This window comes from Astatotilapia calliptera, chromosome 8 (genome assembly GCF_900246225.1).
Source record: "Astatotilapia calliptera chromosome 8, fAstCal1.2, whole genome shotgun sequence".
In the NCBI taxonomy this organism is placed as follows: Eukaryota; Metazoa; Chordata; class Actinopteri; order Cichliformes; family Cichlidae; genus Astatotilapia; species Astatotilapia calliptera.
Window position 1 is genome coordinate 6715644 of NC_039309.1, and position 18336 is coordinate 6733979.

At 38.9% G+C, this 18336-nt stretch overlaps 2 protein-coding genes and 1 non-coding gene across 4 annotated transcripts in view; 2 read left to right on the plus strand and 1 right to left on the minus strand.

Annotated features, from left to right (window-relative positions):
- sema4gb (sema domain, immunoglobulin domain (Ig), transmembrane domain (TM) and short cytoplasmic domain, (semaphorin) 4Gb) overlaps positions 1 to 2615 on the minus strand; it is a 54343-nt gene extending 51728 nt beyond the window's left edge. The window contains exon 1 of the mRNA XM_026178181.1: positions 2506 to 2615. The gene's annotated coding sequence lies outside the window, so the exon portion shown is untranslated. The remainder of the gene's footprint in view (positions 1 to 2505) is intronic.
- Positions 2616 to 5563: 2948 nt separating this feature from the next.
- On the plus strand, positions 5564 to 16282 carry mfsd13a (major facilitator superfamily domain containing 13A). 2 transcript variants are annotated; one of them, XM_026178186.1, is made up of 9 exons: positions 5564 to 5734; positions 8173 to 8435; positions 9394 to 9473; positions 10303 to 10752; positions 10843 to 10963; positions 11348 to 11444; positions 13194 to 13365; positions 13949 to 14142; positions 15141 to 16282. In XM_026178186.1, the coding sequence occupies exons 2-9, from the start codon at positions 8268 to 8270 to the stop codon at positions 15386 to 15388; spliced, it is 1530 nt and encodes a 509-aa protein (XP_026033971.1). In that variant the 5' UTR covers positions 5564 to 5734; positions 8173 to 8267; the 3' UTR covers positions 15389 to 16282. The 2 variants fall into 2 exon arrangements, with proteins under 2 accessions (XP_026033971.1, XP_026033972.1); XM_026178187.1 differs by lacking the exon at positions 5564 to 5734 and adding an exon at positions 5753 to 6002.
- A 1152-nt stretch (positions 16283 to 17434) lies between these two features.
- On the plus strand, positions 17435 to 17549 carry LOC113028632 (U5 spliceosomal RNA). Its single transcript, XR_003273254.1, has one exon. It is a non-coding gene; the product is annotated as a U5 spliceosomal RNA (small nuclear RNA).
- The last annotated feature ends 787 nt before the right edge of the window (positions 17550 to 18336 follow it).

Below are 18336 nucleotides of genomic sequence, written 5' to 3' on the forward strand. Positions count from 1 at the left end.
CTGTTTATTTATATCAAGTTTAAGGTGTAAATTGAACTGCTTGGAAAATTTCAGTCTACTAAATATGAAAAGATTCCTTTAATATCCATTATAAAGACTTATCTTCTCTCTATACTTGTCATCTGTACCCACTGGAAATACTGGGAGAACAGGATGCCTCTGAAAATGATAGCTCTTACTACTATTGTAGAATAAGTAATGAATCACTTTACCCATTCTGAATTTTCCAACTCTGGAAAATCTGTCTTATCTTATCTTATCTTATCTTGCATCACAGCAGGAAAGAAAGTCGACCTGAGTAATCTACAGCTGATCTACTGGGATTTTCCCACACAACCATAACTAGGATTTACAGAGAATGGTCCAAAAATAGAAATAAAAGAAAGAAAGAGTGAGGGGCCATTCTCTGGGTGAAACTGGCCTTGTTGATACCAGAACTAAGATACCAGAGTTAAGAGGAGAATGGCCAGACTGTTTCAAGTTGATAGGATGACAACGGTAACTCAAAAATAACCACTTGTTACAATAAAATTACACAGAAGAACATCTCTGAATGCATAACCTGTTGAATCTTGACACAAACAGGCTACAACAGCAGAACACCAGATGCCATTCCTGTCAGCTAAGAACAGGAAACTGAGGCTACAAATTAAATGGATTCAACAAAATTAGACAATAGAAGACTGGAAAAATGTTGCCTGGTCAAATGAGTCTCAATATCTTCGGCATTAAATTGATGGTGGGGTCAGAGTTTGACGTACACACCATGAAAAGACTGATCAATCCTGCCTTGTATAAGCAGTTCAGGCTGTTGGTGGTGTAATTCTAGGTGCCTATGCGATATTTCATTTACAAAATTTGGGCCCTTAATATCAGCAAACACCACAGCCTACCTGAGTATTGTTGCTGACCATGTCCATCCCATTATGACAACAGTGCACCCATCTTCTAATGGATCCTCACAGCAGGATAAAGTGCTATGTCACAAAGTTCAAGCTGGTTTCTTGAGCAAGACAATGAGTCTAATTTACTGAAATGGCCTCCACAGTCACCAGATCTCACCTTTGGAGTGTGGTGAAATGAAGGACTCGCTTCACGGATGCGCAGCCAAGAAATCTGCAGCAACTCTGTGATGCCGTCATATTAATATGAACCAAAGTCTCTGAGGAGTGTTGCCAGCTCACTGTGGAATGTGTGCCACAAAGAATTAAGGGGGTCCAACCCATTACTACCAAGGTGTGACTAATAAAGTGTCAGCTGAGTCCATATTGATACATGATACATTTATTGTGAAATTGTTGTACTGCATATAAGAAACATGACCAACTCATAAAGTATGCAGATTGATACAGACTGAACTACAGGAAATACAAAAAATTTAATGCTATCAGTTAACTATCTTCTTTTTTGTCTGTTTTTGTCTAATTTTATTCAGAAGTTTTCTCAAAATACATACAGGGTTGGAGGATGGGTCAGTAGCCCATCCCTCAACAAAAAAATCCATTTAGTAACTGTACAAAAGCATACAACAAAGATAGAATTATACAAATATTATTTAACATACTTGCATTATTGACATAACAATTTCATGGTTTGCATATCAGGGTTGTGTCAATACTAGTACAGTGCTACACCTCTAGTACTCTAGCCTACTTACTGTATAACACAGCCATATTATATGTTAGCACTCTGAAACAGTCCCTTGTGTCTAAGAAGTTTTATTACTCAGATTTGGCTACTAATATTTAGAGCGTGTACTTTTACCCACGTATGTAGGATTTCAATTTGTAATAGAATATGGAGTATTTTAGATATTGAGTATTTTTAATCACTCAAGAAATCTGGCTGCTTCTTACGCCAAAGCAACCTGCCATCTGTGAAAATTTTTATGACTTAATAACGTATCTATAAAGCATGAATAAATGACAAAGATTACAAAGTAATCATTAATAAAAGCCACTAGTTACAGCTTTTAAAGCGAGACTCGGCGACAAGTGCCAAAAAGCTTATTTAAGGAATGTATTCAATCAATATCTCAAGTTTAATGTGCTTTAGAAACCACTGCTCAGCTTTATGTCTACCTATTTAATTAAATTGATGCTTCCTCCAACAGTAAAACACCGCAACGAGGCTTTACAAGATATTAAATCACAGCAGATGTTCTAATTTCAACTTGAAACAATAAGTGACTGTCCTCAATGTCCTCAGAAGCAGCGGTGACACTAAAACGCACCTAATATGCATTTATGCCATAGTTAACGTCCACAAATGTGGCTGTAATAACTTAATGAGTGTTAATGTAAACAGTCAATGAACGTGAGGACGTCTACCCATGTGCACCTGTCCGACCTGGACTGCAGCACTGAGAGCCGAAAACAGCACCGCACGCGGTTTGGTCACCTTCACCTGAGCAGCCTCTTTACATCAGCAAATAGAGAGCAAGGAAAAGTGGAAGAAACACGGAGAAGCAGTCCGGAATGAAACATAACAGCAGTGAGGACTCACCTGCTTGTTTTCCTGTAGCTCTGCTCCTAAATCCTTTGAACCGACCTCTCCGCGGTGAAACACAGAGCTTCTCTGCTGCTGCTGCTGCTGCTGCTGCAGTTACCCAATGCTCAAACACAACCGACTCTCCCTCCACCCCCCGACACACAAACACACACACACACTGAGATCACAGGCTTTCCACAATTTCACCACCTCACATGTTCTTTTTGTTGTTTTGTTTGAGTTTCTATTAATTTTATTTTAAGAGTAAAGAAATTGTTTAGGAAGGATGTTTTTTCACCCATATCCAGATAATAAGCAGGTGTACGCTTTTTTGTGATTTTTACTCAATAGATTCGCCTTTTTGGATTCTTGAAAACGAAGGGTTTAAGCTCAGTGTTTGGCGTTTCTATTTAAAACAAACGTATAATAATGTTCTTTCTCAATAGAAGAATGGAAATGTGTCAGTTCCACATAGAAGTGTGATTGATTTTAATTTTCTTTAAGAATATTACTTAACTGTTTCGTAAATTCTCCTGGAAATGTTTCCAAACATTAGTAAGCCTTCCAGTGTGACACCCCACGCAGGCTGTAAATGTAAAGTCGAGTGGAGCCCATGTGATGTGTGAGCGACTCCTGCTGGACAAAAGCTAGAACGACAAAACTTTGGGCTTTGGTACAGTATTTCTTTACCTTGTTTAGGTTAGACGGGATAACTATAGCTGGTTCATCAAATCTAAGATAACCAGGCAACATTGCATTTCAATAGATATGTGATTTGATTACTGGACTGCTTCTTATATAGTTCTTTTCTACTCTGCATGAGTACTCAAAGCACTTTATACAGCGTGTCTCATACACCACGGATGTTCTGTATGCAGACTGAAGCAGCCAGGAACCCTGGAGCTTCACTTGCAATCTTTATAAATGACTGCATCTACTCTATTAAAGAATAAAGTGGTCTATAGCAAAAATGCAGTGATCCTGTTATCCAACCACAGTGTTTAACATTATCATTGACATGATACTTGACATACTTGCTGTGTAATTCCAAACGCCTGCTACCCAGTTTGGAGATAAAATTATATTTTTTATTGATTTTATATGGTGCACAGTGGTTGAATCTGATGATCCAAGTATCCAAATGGAGAGGCTGGAGCCTATCCCAGCTGTCAGGGTGAGAGTCAGCGTCCAGCCTGGACAGGTTGCCAGTCTGTGGAAGGCTAACACACAGACAACCATTCACACCCACTGTCAGTTTACAATCACCAATTATAACCCCAACAATGTATTTGGACTGTGGGAGGAAGCCATAGTACCAAAGAAAAAACCCCTAACAGACACAGGAAGAACATACAAATATCATGGTGAGCATTGGTGTCTTTTGGGAATTTGCTTTTAGAAGTGGTTATTAGTTCCTTATAGCATCCCCTTCCTTTCCTTAGTCTTAAGGGTTTATTCTTGTGTCTCCCAGGTTCATTCAGTGTCATCCTCATTGTGATGGCTGCATGCCAATACACAACTGAAATACTCAGGTAATATTTTTGTTTACCTTTCTTTTTGCATTGTACTGTAAAGCTTCAGTGTCCATAAATTAACTGAAAGGTTTAAACTGGGTAGTTTGTAATACATGACAGCAGCAGGCCATAGTGCAAGGAATAGCATAGAATCTGTTTTGTATTGTTTGTTATTGTACTATATGTTGTATTAATTATTTTCTCTTCTTTTTGAGTTACCTGGCTGCTGCTCCAGTCCTTCCTGGTTTGAGTAAAGGAGAAGGCTAAGGGTGGAGCTGGTTTAAATGCAGAGGTCAATAAAATAGATTTCACCAGCTGTTGTGACCACACAAGGGGGGGAATGGGCTTTCTTCTTGTATTATGTTTAGCTATTGTCTCTGTGGTTTCCACCTTTGATGTATACCATGGTTCATTCACTTAATATATAACAGGAGTAGTCTCTCATTTGGGGAGGTCAGTTTGCTGAGTTATGGTGTTTTGTTAAGTGTTTTTAGTAGAATTTTGCTTTAGTTGGCCTCTTTTATGGGCCCACTTACTTCTTAAAATAGTTTGTTTCTGTCATTTAGAATTTTTGTAATAATTTTGCCTTTTGGGGGGCATAATAAAACCCATTTTGTGAAGGTTATACCTGTGCCTGTATGTTCTTGGTTGCCTGGTCCCTGATACCCATGTTTGTCCATGTCCTTGTCTCAGTATCGATGATTTCCTGTTTCATTTTGGTAATCTTTTGTCCTTCTTTGCTTCTGTGCCTGTTTGTATTCCCCTTTGTCTCATCTTCCCTGATTTGTTCTCTTCTGTGTTCCCTGGTGTCTCATGTGTGCTTGTTGTTTGTCTCCTTCTGTCCCCTGTCTAGTCCTTTTGTTCTCCTCTTAAGTTACCTTGGCCCCTTGTTCACTTCTGGCTTCGCTTTCTTCCCCTTGTGTTTTCCCCCAGTCAGTCATGTCTGTCGGTTGGTCTGTTCCTATGTCATGTTTCAACCCCCTCACCCATGAGGGGTGATGAATCACAAAGCATATTTTTCCTGAGCAATCTGAAATCTACGTGCAACACATACTGTAGAAGTGGTAGGCCTGCTGGCAAGTGGCACTGAAAGGAGGGAAAGGAGGATCTCTCTGAGGGAAACAGACAGATAGGAAGGCGACAACAACAGGTGTGCTGGACATTTAAGATGTAATCCTTATTTAAACATAATAATAACAATAATGTGTTTGTTTGTTTTTTAAGTGAAGAAGCTTTGACTGCTTCATTTCCAATTTAATATCAGATACTTTAAAGGTTTCTGTGAAATTATATATATTTTTTGTAATTACTTCTATTCTATTCTGTGCCCGTGTATTGATGTATGATATGTATAAATACTACATTTTAAAAAAATCATGCCATCAAAACAGCTGCCATCAAAACAACTGCTTTTGGGCCAGGTTTATGTAACTCGTTGCAAGTTATACTGGAATCCAAAGTTGGCTTCAATGCTTGCTCCATGTCCCTGAACATGTTTCAGAAGTGCATCTGGTCGTTGTGCCGCTGGGTGGCGCTGCAGCTCTTATCAGTGTGCCTCCAGTGCTGGGAAACCCTTTCACAAACCCGGCGCAGTCGTCACCGGTGTGAGTACGGACTGTTGTCATGACGTGCTCTCTGTCTGGGACTGAGACACAGCTGCTGCGCCAACACGTTAATTTCCCACGAAGCCAAACACGCTTTATTCTCTTCGGTTAACACATTTTTTAACGGTACGTAACCCGGTCGGTACTCTGTCGTGAATACACTTGAAGCCAGTTCTTAATATGTTAATTTCCTGCTTGGCAGCACGATAAGGTTATTATTAACCAGCTAGCTAATGCTAGCGCTATCGATTAGCTGGACGTTTAACGCCCAGATAAGAGCTTATTCCAGTATTGCTCTTAATCGATCAGCTGCTACACATGTGCGTTACTACTTGTAATATGAGCGAGTTCAATCGAGAGCCGAGCTTGTGAATGAGCTAATAAGCTACTGATAGTAAGTTAAATGTCTTTTTTAGAGCAGCAACGCCGCCTTTTCTGTGTCTGTCGTATATTTAGCAGAAGAAGTTTAGTCACTACTAGTCAGTGTCAGGCTTATTTCCTCTTCATTTTGTAGTTTCTTTACTAGCTCGGGAGGCTATAAAACTGTTTGAATACGTGTTTGTCACATGAGGAAGATATTGTGTGCAGTTTGACCTAACCATTATAACACCGTTGTAAAGTCTGTTTATAATGATTGTCTGCAGTGTGAGGTGAGGTAAAAAAACATCTGTGATGTCCTGTAAACACAACAGGTGGGCTCCCCTGCAGGTGGGGAGAAAACAGTTGGTAAATATGCCGTGCCTGAGAGGACATGAATGGGATATTTGTAGATGTTGTCAGGCACTATCATCTGCTGCAAAGTACACCACTTTTGTTTTGGTAAGATGCACAAGTGTTAAAGATGTGATATGGCACAGCCAGCTGAAAGATATCCCGCTTTTACCTGCTTGGATCTGATAGGGAGCTCTTTGTTACACTCCACTGAGGTTGCCCCACTTATCTTGGTTGTACCTAGACAGTACACTGATGGAAAATATCATATCGCCTTGTTTTTGGGTTTTTTTAACTATTACTTTTTTCTCCCCCACTGAAGACGTGACAGGATGTAATCAGTGCAAGTTTGAGCTTGTGGCAGTCAGGCATGAAGTGAGAGGTGCTTACTGGTATTTTTAAGCAAATTCTTTTCCCTGGGGTGCTGCTTATGAGAATGCACTCGGGACATGAGAATAGAACAGCCAACAAAGGAGACAGTAATTCACAAGGGGGTGTAACATGGAAACTCTGGACCTCATTCACAAGGTGTGCGTGAAGGTACTGAATGTGTTTGTAGTCTACAAACACATTGAGAACTTCCTCAGACTGTTTTTATGAACAAATAAAGGAGGCTGTCTTAGAACATTTTAGCGCATCTTTAAACTGCAGTGCTGTAGCAGTCCCTCATTTCTTCATATATTTCCATAAATATGGGAAATGTTGATCCCAGTCCGTGACTGATGGTGTCCCATTGTTTTCTTTTTTATCCAGGTATGTTTATACTACACTGGTAGTGTACTTAGGATCATTGTAATTTGGAAAAATGAAGCTGTTGTCAAAAAATTGCATTCCAGATGATATTGCACGGTAGATCAATATATGTATTTTCCTGTGTGCATAAATCCTTTAATTTTAACAAGATCTCCAAAACCTCAAGCTGAAATTCATCCCCAAGACATAACCTCCACAGCATTTCACACGTTTTGCTCCTGTCCCTACCTGTGGCATCCTTCTTACATATTGGTGTAAGAAGGCTCTCCCCTTTCACTCTGTCCATGAACCTTCAACATACGGTCTATTTGAACTGTACAGGCTTCTTTCTTAGAAAAACACCACTGAGTTTTCCTCTATACCTCATGTTAATTTATAGAGAAATATGGGTGTGACTGTATGAAGATTGTATACAGCGATTTGGATGCACTGATACCCGCAAGGTGGCCAAAAAGAACATTTCCCAAGACCTACAGTAAATTTGCATGTACATGCAAAGTCTGTATTAAGGTCTATATATATATCTGCATTGATGAAAGAAGCTCATTATGCTTCCTTTTCAAGCTAATTTTTCTTTTTTTCTGAAAGTTTTTTGTAATTATGATAGCATAAACAGTGCAACACTTCAGTTTTGAATATGACACCCAAGGGCAACACAGCAGTGAAAATACTCATCCTGAAATGTTTACTTTGTTCTTTTGGTCAGCTTTTTATGAGGTAAGTGAGATGGAGTTTTCAAAGGAGTGGTCATATTTGGCTGGGAGAAGTAGTATTACTCTCAGTCGGCTGGGCGTGTGCTCACAGAGGAAAGGAACAGTGTACCACAACCTAACTAACTTTAATGAGTACCTAGTGCACCATTGCTTTGAAAACAGCACTTTTTTCTGGTCTGCTCAGACTCTGTGGGGAGACTGACGGGAATGTTAATATTATTTTGGTGTGCTCAGCTGGGATTTAACTGTTAAAAAGGTGCAGTGCAATTTCTGGTAATGCTCATAAATGTGATGTTATGAGCTAATACAGTTTATCTGTTGTATGTTTTTATCAAATCTAAATGCATTTACTTGTGCTGTGTGGTTTGTTTGTTTTATTTTTTGCAGGTTATGATGAGGTGGTAACCCTGGGGCGGCCAGGCTGTGAAATGACTGCTGTTCGGCACAAAAGAAAGACGGAGCAGAGAGACTGAGAAAGAAGAATGGGCACAAGGGTCTGGGGTTGCTGGCAAGGTGTCCTCTCTACTGCGCTGCTCTATGGCTCTTTGGCTCTGTTTACATCCATCCTGCACAATGTGTTCCTGCTCTACTACGTGGAGATGTTTGTCTCCATCTACAAGATCGATAAAATCTCCTTCTGGGTGGGAGAGGTGAGTCTAAAGAATGCCTGAAACTGTGATTCTGAGATTAAACACGTGATTTAAATTTGGATGTTTAATTCAGATTAGAAATCCAACTCTAATTTACCAGTCCAGTGTCGCTGAGAGTGTGCTCATCGTTTTGCTTTTGTTATTTAATTACCTTTTTTTGTACCAGAAAAACAGAAATCTTCATTATGAAATATAACTTATTTATCGTAAAGTCTGTCAGCTCTTCATGAGACTAAAATTGGACAGTGAAAAATGGATCTTTCTTTTACTGATAGCAGCTTCTGGGTCTAAAAAGGGAAAACAACATGGCCTTAAACCTGTATTTATTATTAATGCTACCAGGGGTGATAACCTGTGGTTGCAAAATAACTTTCAGTCCTATAGAAGTTTATGGGAAAAGCACCATTGGCCCGTAACTCTATTAACACTTTCATGATGAGTTTATGGGCTCAGTCACTCATTTCAGGTCAGACTGAATACAAAATTAAATCCAAAGTTGTATGTTTTGGCCATTTTTGTTGTCAGAAAAGAGGATTATCCAGAGTAAGTTGAGGACTTGGCTAACAACATGTGATTGAAAAGTCGTTAACCAGTGAACATCCAGCAGTATCACAGCCAGATCCACCTCTTAGATAGTGAAAAGCTTCAGGTTTCATAACAGGACTCCACAAACCAATGGATGACATCATGGTGGCTACATCTGTCTTTTTTTACTGTCATTGGACACAACACATTGTCTTGTGCTGCTGTAACACCGAATAAAACCAATAAGACAAAAGCATAAATAAAAGCAAATAGTTAAATTAAATGAAACAAAATACATTATGGCAAAACAATAAGGTTGAAACTACACAGAAGAACAGATTCTATATTGGAACCAATTTAAGATTAATGGTAATCCTGTATGCACCATCATCCACTGATTTTTATTTAACATTATTTTTCTGCTTCTCCAAAGACTGTCTTCCTTATCTGGAACAGTCTGAATGACCCTCTCTTCGGCTGGCTGAGTGACCGCGCCTTTCTCAGCTCTCCTCAGTGAGTATCTGCATCTTTACTTTCTTCTACTTTTTGTGGAACAAACACAGTTGTAAATAGTTGTTTATGAATGTGCAAAAGACTGCAGAAAAACAAGTTAACTGTTTGCACAGGCTTTAGAAATGTTGACGTGACCACACACAATAGATATTCAAAAGAAAAAGGTCATTTACGTAGTTGGAGTCATTTGGAAGAGACACTAATGTTGTGCAATAGAATTTAGTTCTTTCTGGGATATTTTTGTCGGTTGCACATCTTCTTTCGAAAAGAAGTTTTTTTCTCTGAAGAGACACCTCATAGTTCTTGTTATGTGTCAGCACAGTTCATCTACTTGCCTCGAATTTGGAGAGATACTCCTGATTCAACAACATAAAGTCATCTTTGTAGAATGATCTTAAAATTCCAGATATAATCTTCATTCGGACTCTGATCGCTTCTCATTTCTCACCCATACTAGCCAAGTATCTCTTAGACACTCATACACACCCAAGTGTTTGACGCCATCAGAGCACTTTGTCAAACATTTGTCTGCTTTCTGTGTTTACATTGTTATATCACTAAGCAAACCTTCTCTGTGTTGTTCTAAGGCAGTGATGTTATAAAGCTGGTCACATCATTCTGTTGAAGTTTGTTACATTTAATACAACTACACGTTTTTTATGCCAGAGATACGCACTTTTTCCCTTTTTTATTTTAAGAATCTCTCCGCTGCTTGACATCATGATATACGGGGCTGTCTGCAATAACCTGTCTGTCTGTACCAGGGAAGTTGGTTAATTATCACAAAACGCGTCTAAAGATTTGTTATGTGTTTCGTTTTTCCACCCAGAGCCGGCTCTCAGATCACAAATCCAGAGGTGGTGCTGAAGCGTCTGAAGGCCCTCGCCACAAATGGTCCTCTCTTCGCTGTGTCCTTCCTGGCCTTCTGGGTGGCTTGGGCCAGTCCAGGCCTGCAGTTCCTGCTGTGCCTGTGTCTCTACGATGGCTTTCTCACTATGGTGGATCTCCACCACAGCGCCCTATTGGCGGACCTCGCTGTATCTGCCACCGATCGCACACGCCTCAACTTTCACTGCTCGGTGTTCAGCGCTCTGGGGTCTTTCTCCGTCTTTCTGTCCTACTCTTTCTGGGATAAAGAGGACTTTTACTCCTTCCGTATCTTCTGTGTAACTCTGGCAGCTTTTTCCGTCTTGGGGTTTTTCTTAGTGTCTCGAATGCTCCAGCGCCGTTTTATAAAGGAAATCCATCCAAAACAAGATGATGCATCAGCACTCAAAGAGTAAGAATTTAAAAGTGTGAATAATATGAGAAATTTTCATACTGTTTTTTCTCCTTTCTCACATCTTTTCGTGTGTGTCTGTTATCACAGACTAAACGTTGGCCATGCTCCACTTAACCACCCGGAAAAACCTGTCACTATTGGACAGTATCTCAAGCAGCTGTCCAGACACAGGAACTTCATGTGGTTCGTGTCAATGAACCTGATTCAGGTCAGCCTTTAAAAGTCTTAAAGCCGTGTGAGCCCATGTTTGTTTTTGACGTGCAATCTTAGTACAAACCTTTACAGTCTTAGTGAGTTTGTTCTTGTTATTAATGATAGACAATGCAAGATAAAAGTTAGACTGCCCTCCAGTGTTTGTCTTTCCACATGAAGTGCAGCCCTTCTTGTAAATGACACTTGTTGAACTTTCATAATTAATATTATTAGCTAAATATTTGTGGTTTTCCTGCTCGCACTAAAATCAGAAAACATTTCATTTGTTTTCTTGGTGTTTAATTAAAGAAAACTGCTACAGGTCCAAGCAACAAACTACTTTTAATTTAGAATAAAATAATCATCTTAGTTTATCTGTCACTTCTGCTTCTGTTTGCAGGTGTTTCACTGCCACTTCAACAGCAACTTCTTCCCTCTTTTCTTAGAACATCTCTTATCTGACAACATCTCTGCCTCTACGGGTTCAATTTTACTTGGTAAGATCCAGTTGAGATGCAGTAAATGATTTACACAAGTGTTTGTAATGGATGCTTTGCACAGCAAGAGATAAGAAATTGTATATTTGATATAGTGACTTAAATTTTAGTGAATAGGAAGTTACCAATAGGAATATTAAAATAAAGAAGTTATTTTAATGTTTAACACTGTTATGTGAGGAAAAATGCTTGGAAAACACACTGCAATGCATACATTTAAACCATGAGTAGTGGCATATTAAAATATATAATTAACCTTTATTTATATAGCACCTTTAAGAAAATAGTTTGCAGATTGCTTTGACAGAAAAGCAAATGCAGAAAGAGAACTAAATAAAAGTCACAGAAAATAAGTGGTTGATCTATTAAAAAAAAATTAAACAATTATATGAAAGAAGAAACTCATTTGAAAAGAATGAAGTGAGCACTTGATCTTCATAGTGTCACGCAAAGTTAGTTAAACCTCTGGGAAATTCATCTGTCTAGGTAGAAAGCATGAACCACTGTGAATCTATTTCACCTGCTTGGATTCAAACTCAAGTGAGAATATGTGTCCTGGAGAGTCAAAAACAAGACAACAACCCCACAAATGGAATGATTTTGCACCTTGTGGCCACAGAGGAGTGCTGTTTCCTTATATGCTGACTGATTTTTCTCCAGTTTTGCTTTTCCTGGTGTCTTTGTCACTTCAGTTAGCATGTGATGGTACCTGCAGCACACGTAGCTTGCACACAGAGTCTGGCTCCTCTAGGATGGCAGATGCACATCAGGTTTGCTGTGTCAAGTTCAAGATTCAAGAGCTTTATTGTCCGAAATGCTGTTTCACCCCAAGCCTCCCTATGGTGCATTTATAAGTATATAAAAGATATATCTCCAAGATATATAAAACTAGAATTTAAAAATAAATAACATGCTAGATTTTTTGTAAAATTAAGGGATAAAAGGGTACTAATTACTAACTAACAATACTATAATTATAACTATACAATACTAACTGTACAATAGTTTACAGGAGGTAGCAGGAGAGGGTTGTTATATGAGGAGAACTGGGCAGACATCAACCCAGTAGACAAGCCAGCATCTGCTCTTTTGATCAAGAAAGAACATGAGGAGCAGCGTAGAATGACCTTCAGTGATTTCACTTCACTCATTTGCGTGTTTCTGATCAGACTCTCAGGAACTGACTCCATGAAGGTGGCATGAGGGCCAGATGGTATGAAAGAGGCTTGGCGAACGTTATGCTGTTTGCAGCATCAACCAGCATGACCAGTTTAGCAGTGGGTCAGTGATGGTCTGGAGAGCCATATCTTTGGTGGACCTGTTGCCAATTTAATTTGCAAACAAGCAGTTGAAATTGTTTCACAGCAGTTTATGCTTCTAACTAGACAAGCTGATGTCCCAGAAATTTAACAGACTTTGCATTTCATTTTTTTTGAGCAATATATTTTTGTTAGTGAGGCCCTTAAAAACATTGAAACTAGTCTATAAGAAGTGATTCAAAGGTGGTTACTAATTCTGCAAGCCTGATCTCTTCAGGCAAGTGATTCCAAATCTGAGACATGACAATAAAAGCTACCACACATTTTTTTTTACTTATGTGTAGCACCAGAACCTTTGAATGAATTGCAAAATTTTTACTTATTTGTATTGTTTGGGGTTTTTTGGCTTTCCACTCGCTTTCTCTCAAATTATTTTTCTGCTGTTTTATAGTTTTAATTTTTAACGCAGCTCTGCTTCTGCTCCACACAGGAATCTCTTATATTGCTCCACACCTGAACAACTTGTATTTCCTGACACTGTGCCAGCGTTACGGGGTTTACCAGGTTATCCGCTGGCTATTTATGCTCAAACTGGGACTTAGTGTGGCTATGCTGCTAGCAGGGGCTGACCACATTTATCTGCTGTGTGTCTTCATTGCTAGGTATGGCCGTGCACACACATCTGCACACGCTTCATGGATGTGTGGCAGTTTGGCTGGTTCTTTTTGTGCTTGTTTTTAACGGTTTATCATTTTCAAAGCTGCATACACAAACCCAGAATTCCTTTGGGCATGCCATTTGCAGAGACCCTTTTTTTGAGGGGGGTTATAAATGCTGTCTCTAGAAATTAGCCACAATTCTGAAATTGGTCTACTCTTAACTGTAATTGTAATATTTGTGTTATCTGTATAGTCCCATATACACATATAACATTTTAATGCCACAAGCGATTGATTTTCATGCAGTTTTTAGACTATTAGTGGTCTTGCTGTTCTTATAGCTATCAACAGCATTTGAGTGCTTTCATAGCTCATTGATAATTTTAGTCACAGCTGTGGTAAAGTGGTTAAACTTGTGGGTGAAGCTCACTAAAACTTTCCAGCTAAAAGCGATGAAGTTGTTACTGTATTTCATACTCGGACACACCTTAGCATGCTCTGACTGCTCTGAACAAAGGCTTTTTGCATGATAACCTGTATTACAGCTGATGTTTCCACGCTGTAACATTACGTCTCCATTTTCTAGTAACCGCGTGTTCACCGAGGGGACATGCAAACTCCTGAAACTGGTGATTTCTGATCTGGTGGATGAGGACTTTGTGGTAAACCGACGTCAGCAAGCCGCCTCTGCTCTCGTCTTCGGCATGGTTGCCTTGATGACCAAACCCGGGCAGACATTCGCCCCACTCATTGGCACATGGCTGCTCTGTGTTTACACAGGTACAAACAGAAACTCTCAGCCTTGGACCTCATGAGGACACAGGTTTTTCCAAGCTTGCTCCAAGGCGCTGCTTTCATGTGCGATTCCCAAGCTGACACAAATTACTACAGGCTCACACACTCTGTTGATATGTGTGTTGATAAAGTTTTGAGCGTTCAACTAGAGTTAAAATACATGTGTGTGACTTGCACAACAAGTTGAACTAGACAGATGACATAAATTGCTGTTTTGTGGTTAGTTTATCTTGCAAATGACAAACAAAAAAAAAAAGCCACTCATCAAATCTTTGGCATTTACCTGATTAAACAGGCTTCTTTTGTAATCTCATTTTTTTTAAATTTAGTTTTCTAGAACCTGAACAGGATAGGAAAAAAAATCAATCTGTTTTACACTTGTTTTGCAGACTTGTTTAACTTTGCATTAATTGTTTGCCCATTTGTGGACGGTCAGCACAAGTGACCTGGCAGCCAACAAAGAATTAATGTAATTTTAAGAAGAAAAAAAACATTGTAAACATGTATATTTACCTTCTTACTAAGACTTGGATGAGGTTGTTTAACTGGACAGAGTCAGTGTAGTTGTTTCTGCTGATAGGAAAAACGATCTAAGCCAAAGGGGGTGTATCCAGAGCCAAGCCACGTACTTATCAGTCACTTGCCTCAAAGTTAGGAAAATTGCGACACCAGCTTTGCATGAATTCACCCATCATAGCTGGATGTTACTGACTTTTCTATGGTCTCTGCTCACTTCCTCTTTGGATGTGTTTTTTAAGGCTAACAAACCAGTTTCCCCAAATATAACCTGTTAGACAAGCATCGCTTTATGCCAGTCGTGCTCTTAAAATATATCCTAGTGACACGTTTTTGTTTTGCCTCACTAGTTTTACTTTAGTTTCTTTCATCAATAGGATCCTCATTAACTCTTACTGTTTTCATATTTAAGTATGGCTTCAGGAAAAAAGAGTCAAATTTAATGTGATTAATTTTGTCGTCTCCAGGTTATGATATCTTTGAGAGAGATTCTGTCAAGGACTCAGTTTCTGGGTCTCACGTCGCCTCCAGCTCAGGGAATCCGCCTCTACGCCTGGGCTGCTTCTACATGTTGGTGTTTGTGCCTATCACCTGTGCCCTGCTCCAGCTGGTGGCCTGGTCTCGCTTCACGCTTCATGGCCGCAAGCTGCAAGGGATCAAAGCCCTGCGGCAGGGGGCCCAGCAAGGCCACCTTATCGATGTCAAGGCCATATGAACTGTTGGGCGAAGTTGCACATGGACACTTTTACATCATTAGCTTTTACAGTCCTTTTTGATAATGTCTTGGAAGAAGATGAGCTGCTCCGCCCTTTTTCTGCAGCTTGGCCTTCTGTGCAATAAACTCTTACAGATCATGTGGCTTTGTGTACAGTGGAAAATGCACAGCGGGCTCACTAATCCATGTGGAAATGAACATGTTGAAATCTGCCTTATTCTTTTTATATTAAAATAATAAAGTATATTTATATTTGAACCGATGACCAAAACATCAGTAAAACCAATCAATCTTTTGGACCAAGGGGAGAAGAGATCGGGTGCCCCCTTTACATGTAATTCTGGTGTTGAGCGCAGTCTGAACGTCTTTGCTGATCTTTAAATTGTCAGCACCGTCAGCCTGTTTGGAAAAGCAAAAGGAGGGTAGGTTTACAACAGAGCTCCGGTTCTGATTTCTAACTTTTCTTAACAAGTTGATGAAGAATTTCCAATGTAAGTACGTTGTGTTGAAAGTGCTGTTGATACTGCATGAAAACACAAGTTGATCATTTTGCTGTACATGTTTCACACAGAATGCCACTTTGATGTTGAGAACTGTATTTTGTAATACATCAGTATTGATGATGCATTTGCACAACACTGCCGTTCGTCCGTTGTACTTCTAACATTTTACTTTTAGTCCTGTGGTGATGGAAACTGAAACAAGGAAATTATGCCAGTAGCCACTCACTCAATTCTCTTTTCAATTGTTTTTTTCCAGACGATTACAAAGAATGTGAGACAGTGCCACAAATAAACCTCTGTGTTGAGAGTTAATCAAACTCTTTATTTTAAATTGGGAGTTATTCTATGCTCTTTACTACACAACAAACTTGAAATAAAAACCTTAACAGTGTGATGAACCATTTGCAGTTTAAATATACACCAAAAAGTTTGCATATGAAAATCAATTATAGCCCTGTCAGGCAAAGGTCACTGCTGTTAATTTGAAGATAACTGGGTCAAGTATTTCAGGTTTAAAGACATCCCTTAATGCCTTTCTTGATTTCTGAGCTACTGAAAATTTTGCATTTGATTTCATTTGTTGTACTTTGTTAAGAAGACATCGCCCTGAATTTGGGAGAATTTTTTGTATATTCTGGTGAACTAATCTACTAATCTATTTCTCTTTCAGGAAAAAAATCTATTCATCTATATCTATCCATTCACTTACTGCACATTCACTTACTTTCCATCCATGACAAACTTGGATTTTTTTCCATACTGAAGTACTGGGCCCCTGATTTTCTTGTGCTTGTGTGATACTCGAACAGTAACCCAGGCAGATAACCTCAAAGCTTAATCAGGATTTATGATCGTAAAATGAAATGTACATAGGACATAAGCTGAAATTAGTGCAGTTGAAATATTGATTTTCTTTAGGGTTCAAAATAGAAATAGAATAGAAAAGTATATTCATATTTTTGTGATAGGAAGGGCCGGAAACACCCCAGAGTCTCCATTGGAGGATCAAACAAAAATGATTTTGATCGCTAAAAGTGTTTCTTACGCTATTTGTTTTGTTTTTTAACCGTTTAACTTAAAAGGAGGGGGGCGGTTAGCTGTGCGAAGACGGAAGTAGTAGGAAGGACTTCTCTCGTTCCAAAGCCCATCCTAACGGTGTGTTGCGCCTGCGTAAACCTTTTTCCTATTTTTTGCACTTATTTTCCTTATTTCTAATCACTTAATAATTAATTTAGTCACAGTATCGTTTCTGCTCAGTTACAGACCTAGCAAAGCTTCCCGAGTGCAGTATTTTAGCCTGAAATAGAATATTACCCATCATGCATCGGGCCTAGTACGCCAACTCCTTTTAAACCTACGTTTTCGCTCTAAAGCAATTCATATAGATTTTTTAAATATATATAAAGTGTTTTGTATATTTATATAAAGTAGATCCCAAAGTACAGTATTCAAACTATGCACGTTTGAGTTCAGCTCAACGACACCGTGAGTGTAATGGGTATGTCGGAAAATCACACCTCCCCGGGTCACTACAATCAGTAGTACACTCATGTTTCTCTTCAGATCGTATAAATCTTTCGCCTTTTACTAAAGATTTCCGTGGAGAGGAACAATATGAGTTATAACTAATTTTTTGATGCCCTGCTTATCGCGGGGCTTCTGTACTTGTGAAAAAAAAATACTATACGTTGCTCAGCATAATAACGTTCCCCGGCGTTTGAGTGAACTTAACGCGGAACTATCTATATCAGTAAGTAGTATTAACCGACAATGTTGTAGTTCCGGATCACCCGAATTTGACTTGCTTTTAACTTACAAAATGATTCTTATCTTTCAGGAGCACATTTGAATTTTCTCTCTAGTACAAATGCTAACAAAAATGTGAATAAAAATATAAATTATGGCTCATAATTGCAAGCCTCACCTCTTCAAGATGTCTTTACCAGAAGCAAACTAAGCAATCAACATATAAAGTAGATTAAAACTGATGGATTTAACGCAATTGATAATGCTGATTTTAAACAAAAACAACAAATTACTTTAAAATGCATTCAACAACAGACACAAAACCTTTAAAAAAAATTCACAGGCGTTTATTTAACAACTGTGTTACCTTACTAAAGGTTTGTTTGTATTGCTTCACACACTGAAGACCTAGATAGTTTTTGATGTCTTAATTTTTATTGTTACCATATTGAGCACGTGTGTAAGGAAATATGCAACATAAAAACGACACCGACGGTATTTTTGACGTAAATGAAGATATGAGTGTTTTCAGTGTCTAATGTAATCCACAGAAATGTGATTGCCTTGGATCTACTTCAGATCTCGTGTCTTTTTTCTTTCCTCGGTTCTGTATAAACACGGTTTAAATCGGTTTATAAGAGAGACCGCAGTATTTCAGTGATTCACAGTTTAGTCCAGTCCAAATCTGCGAATAAGACA

Coding starts and splice junctions, on each gene's coding strand:
- mfsd13a (XM_026178186.1), top strand. CDS start 8,268: ATGGGCACAAGGGTCTGGGGTTGCTGGCAAGGTGTCCTCTCTACTGCG. Junction 11,445..13,193: donor TACGGGTTCAATTTTACTTG/GTAAGATCCAGT, acceptor TGCTCCACACAG/GAATCTCTTATATTGCTCCA. Junction 14,143..15,140: donor GCTGCTCTGTGTTTACACAG/GTACAAACAGAA, acceptor TGTCGTCTCCAG/GTTATGATATCTTTGAGAGA.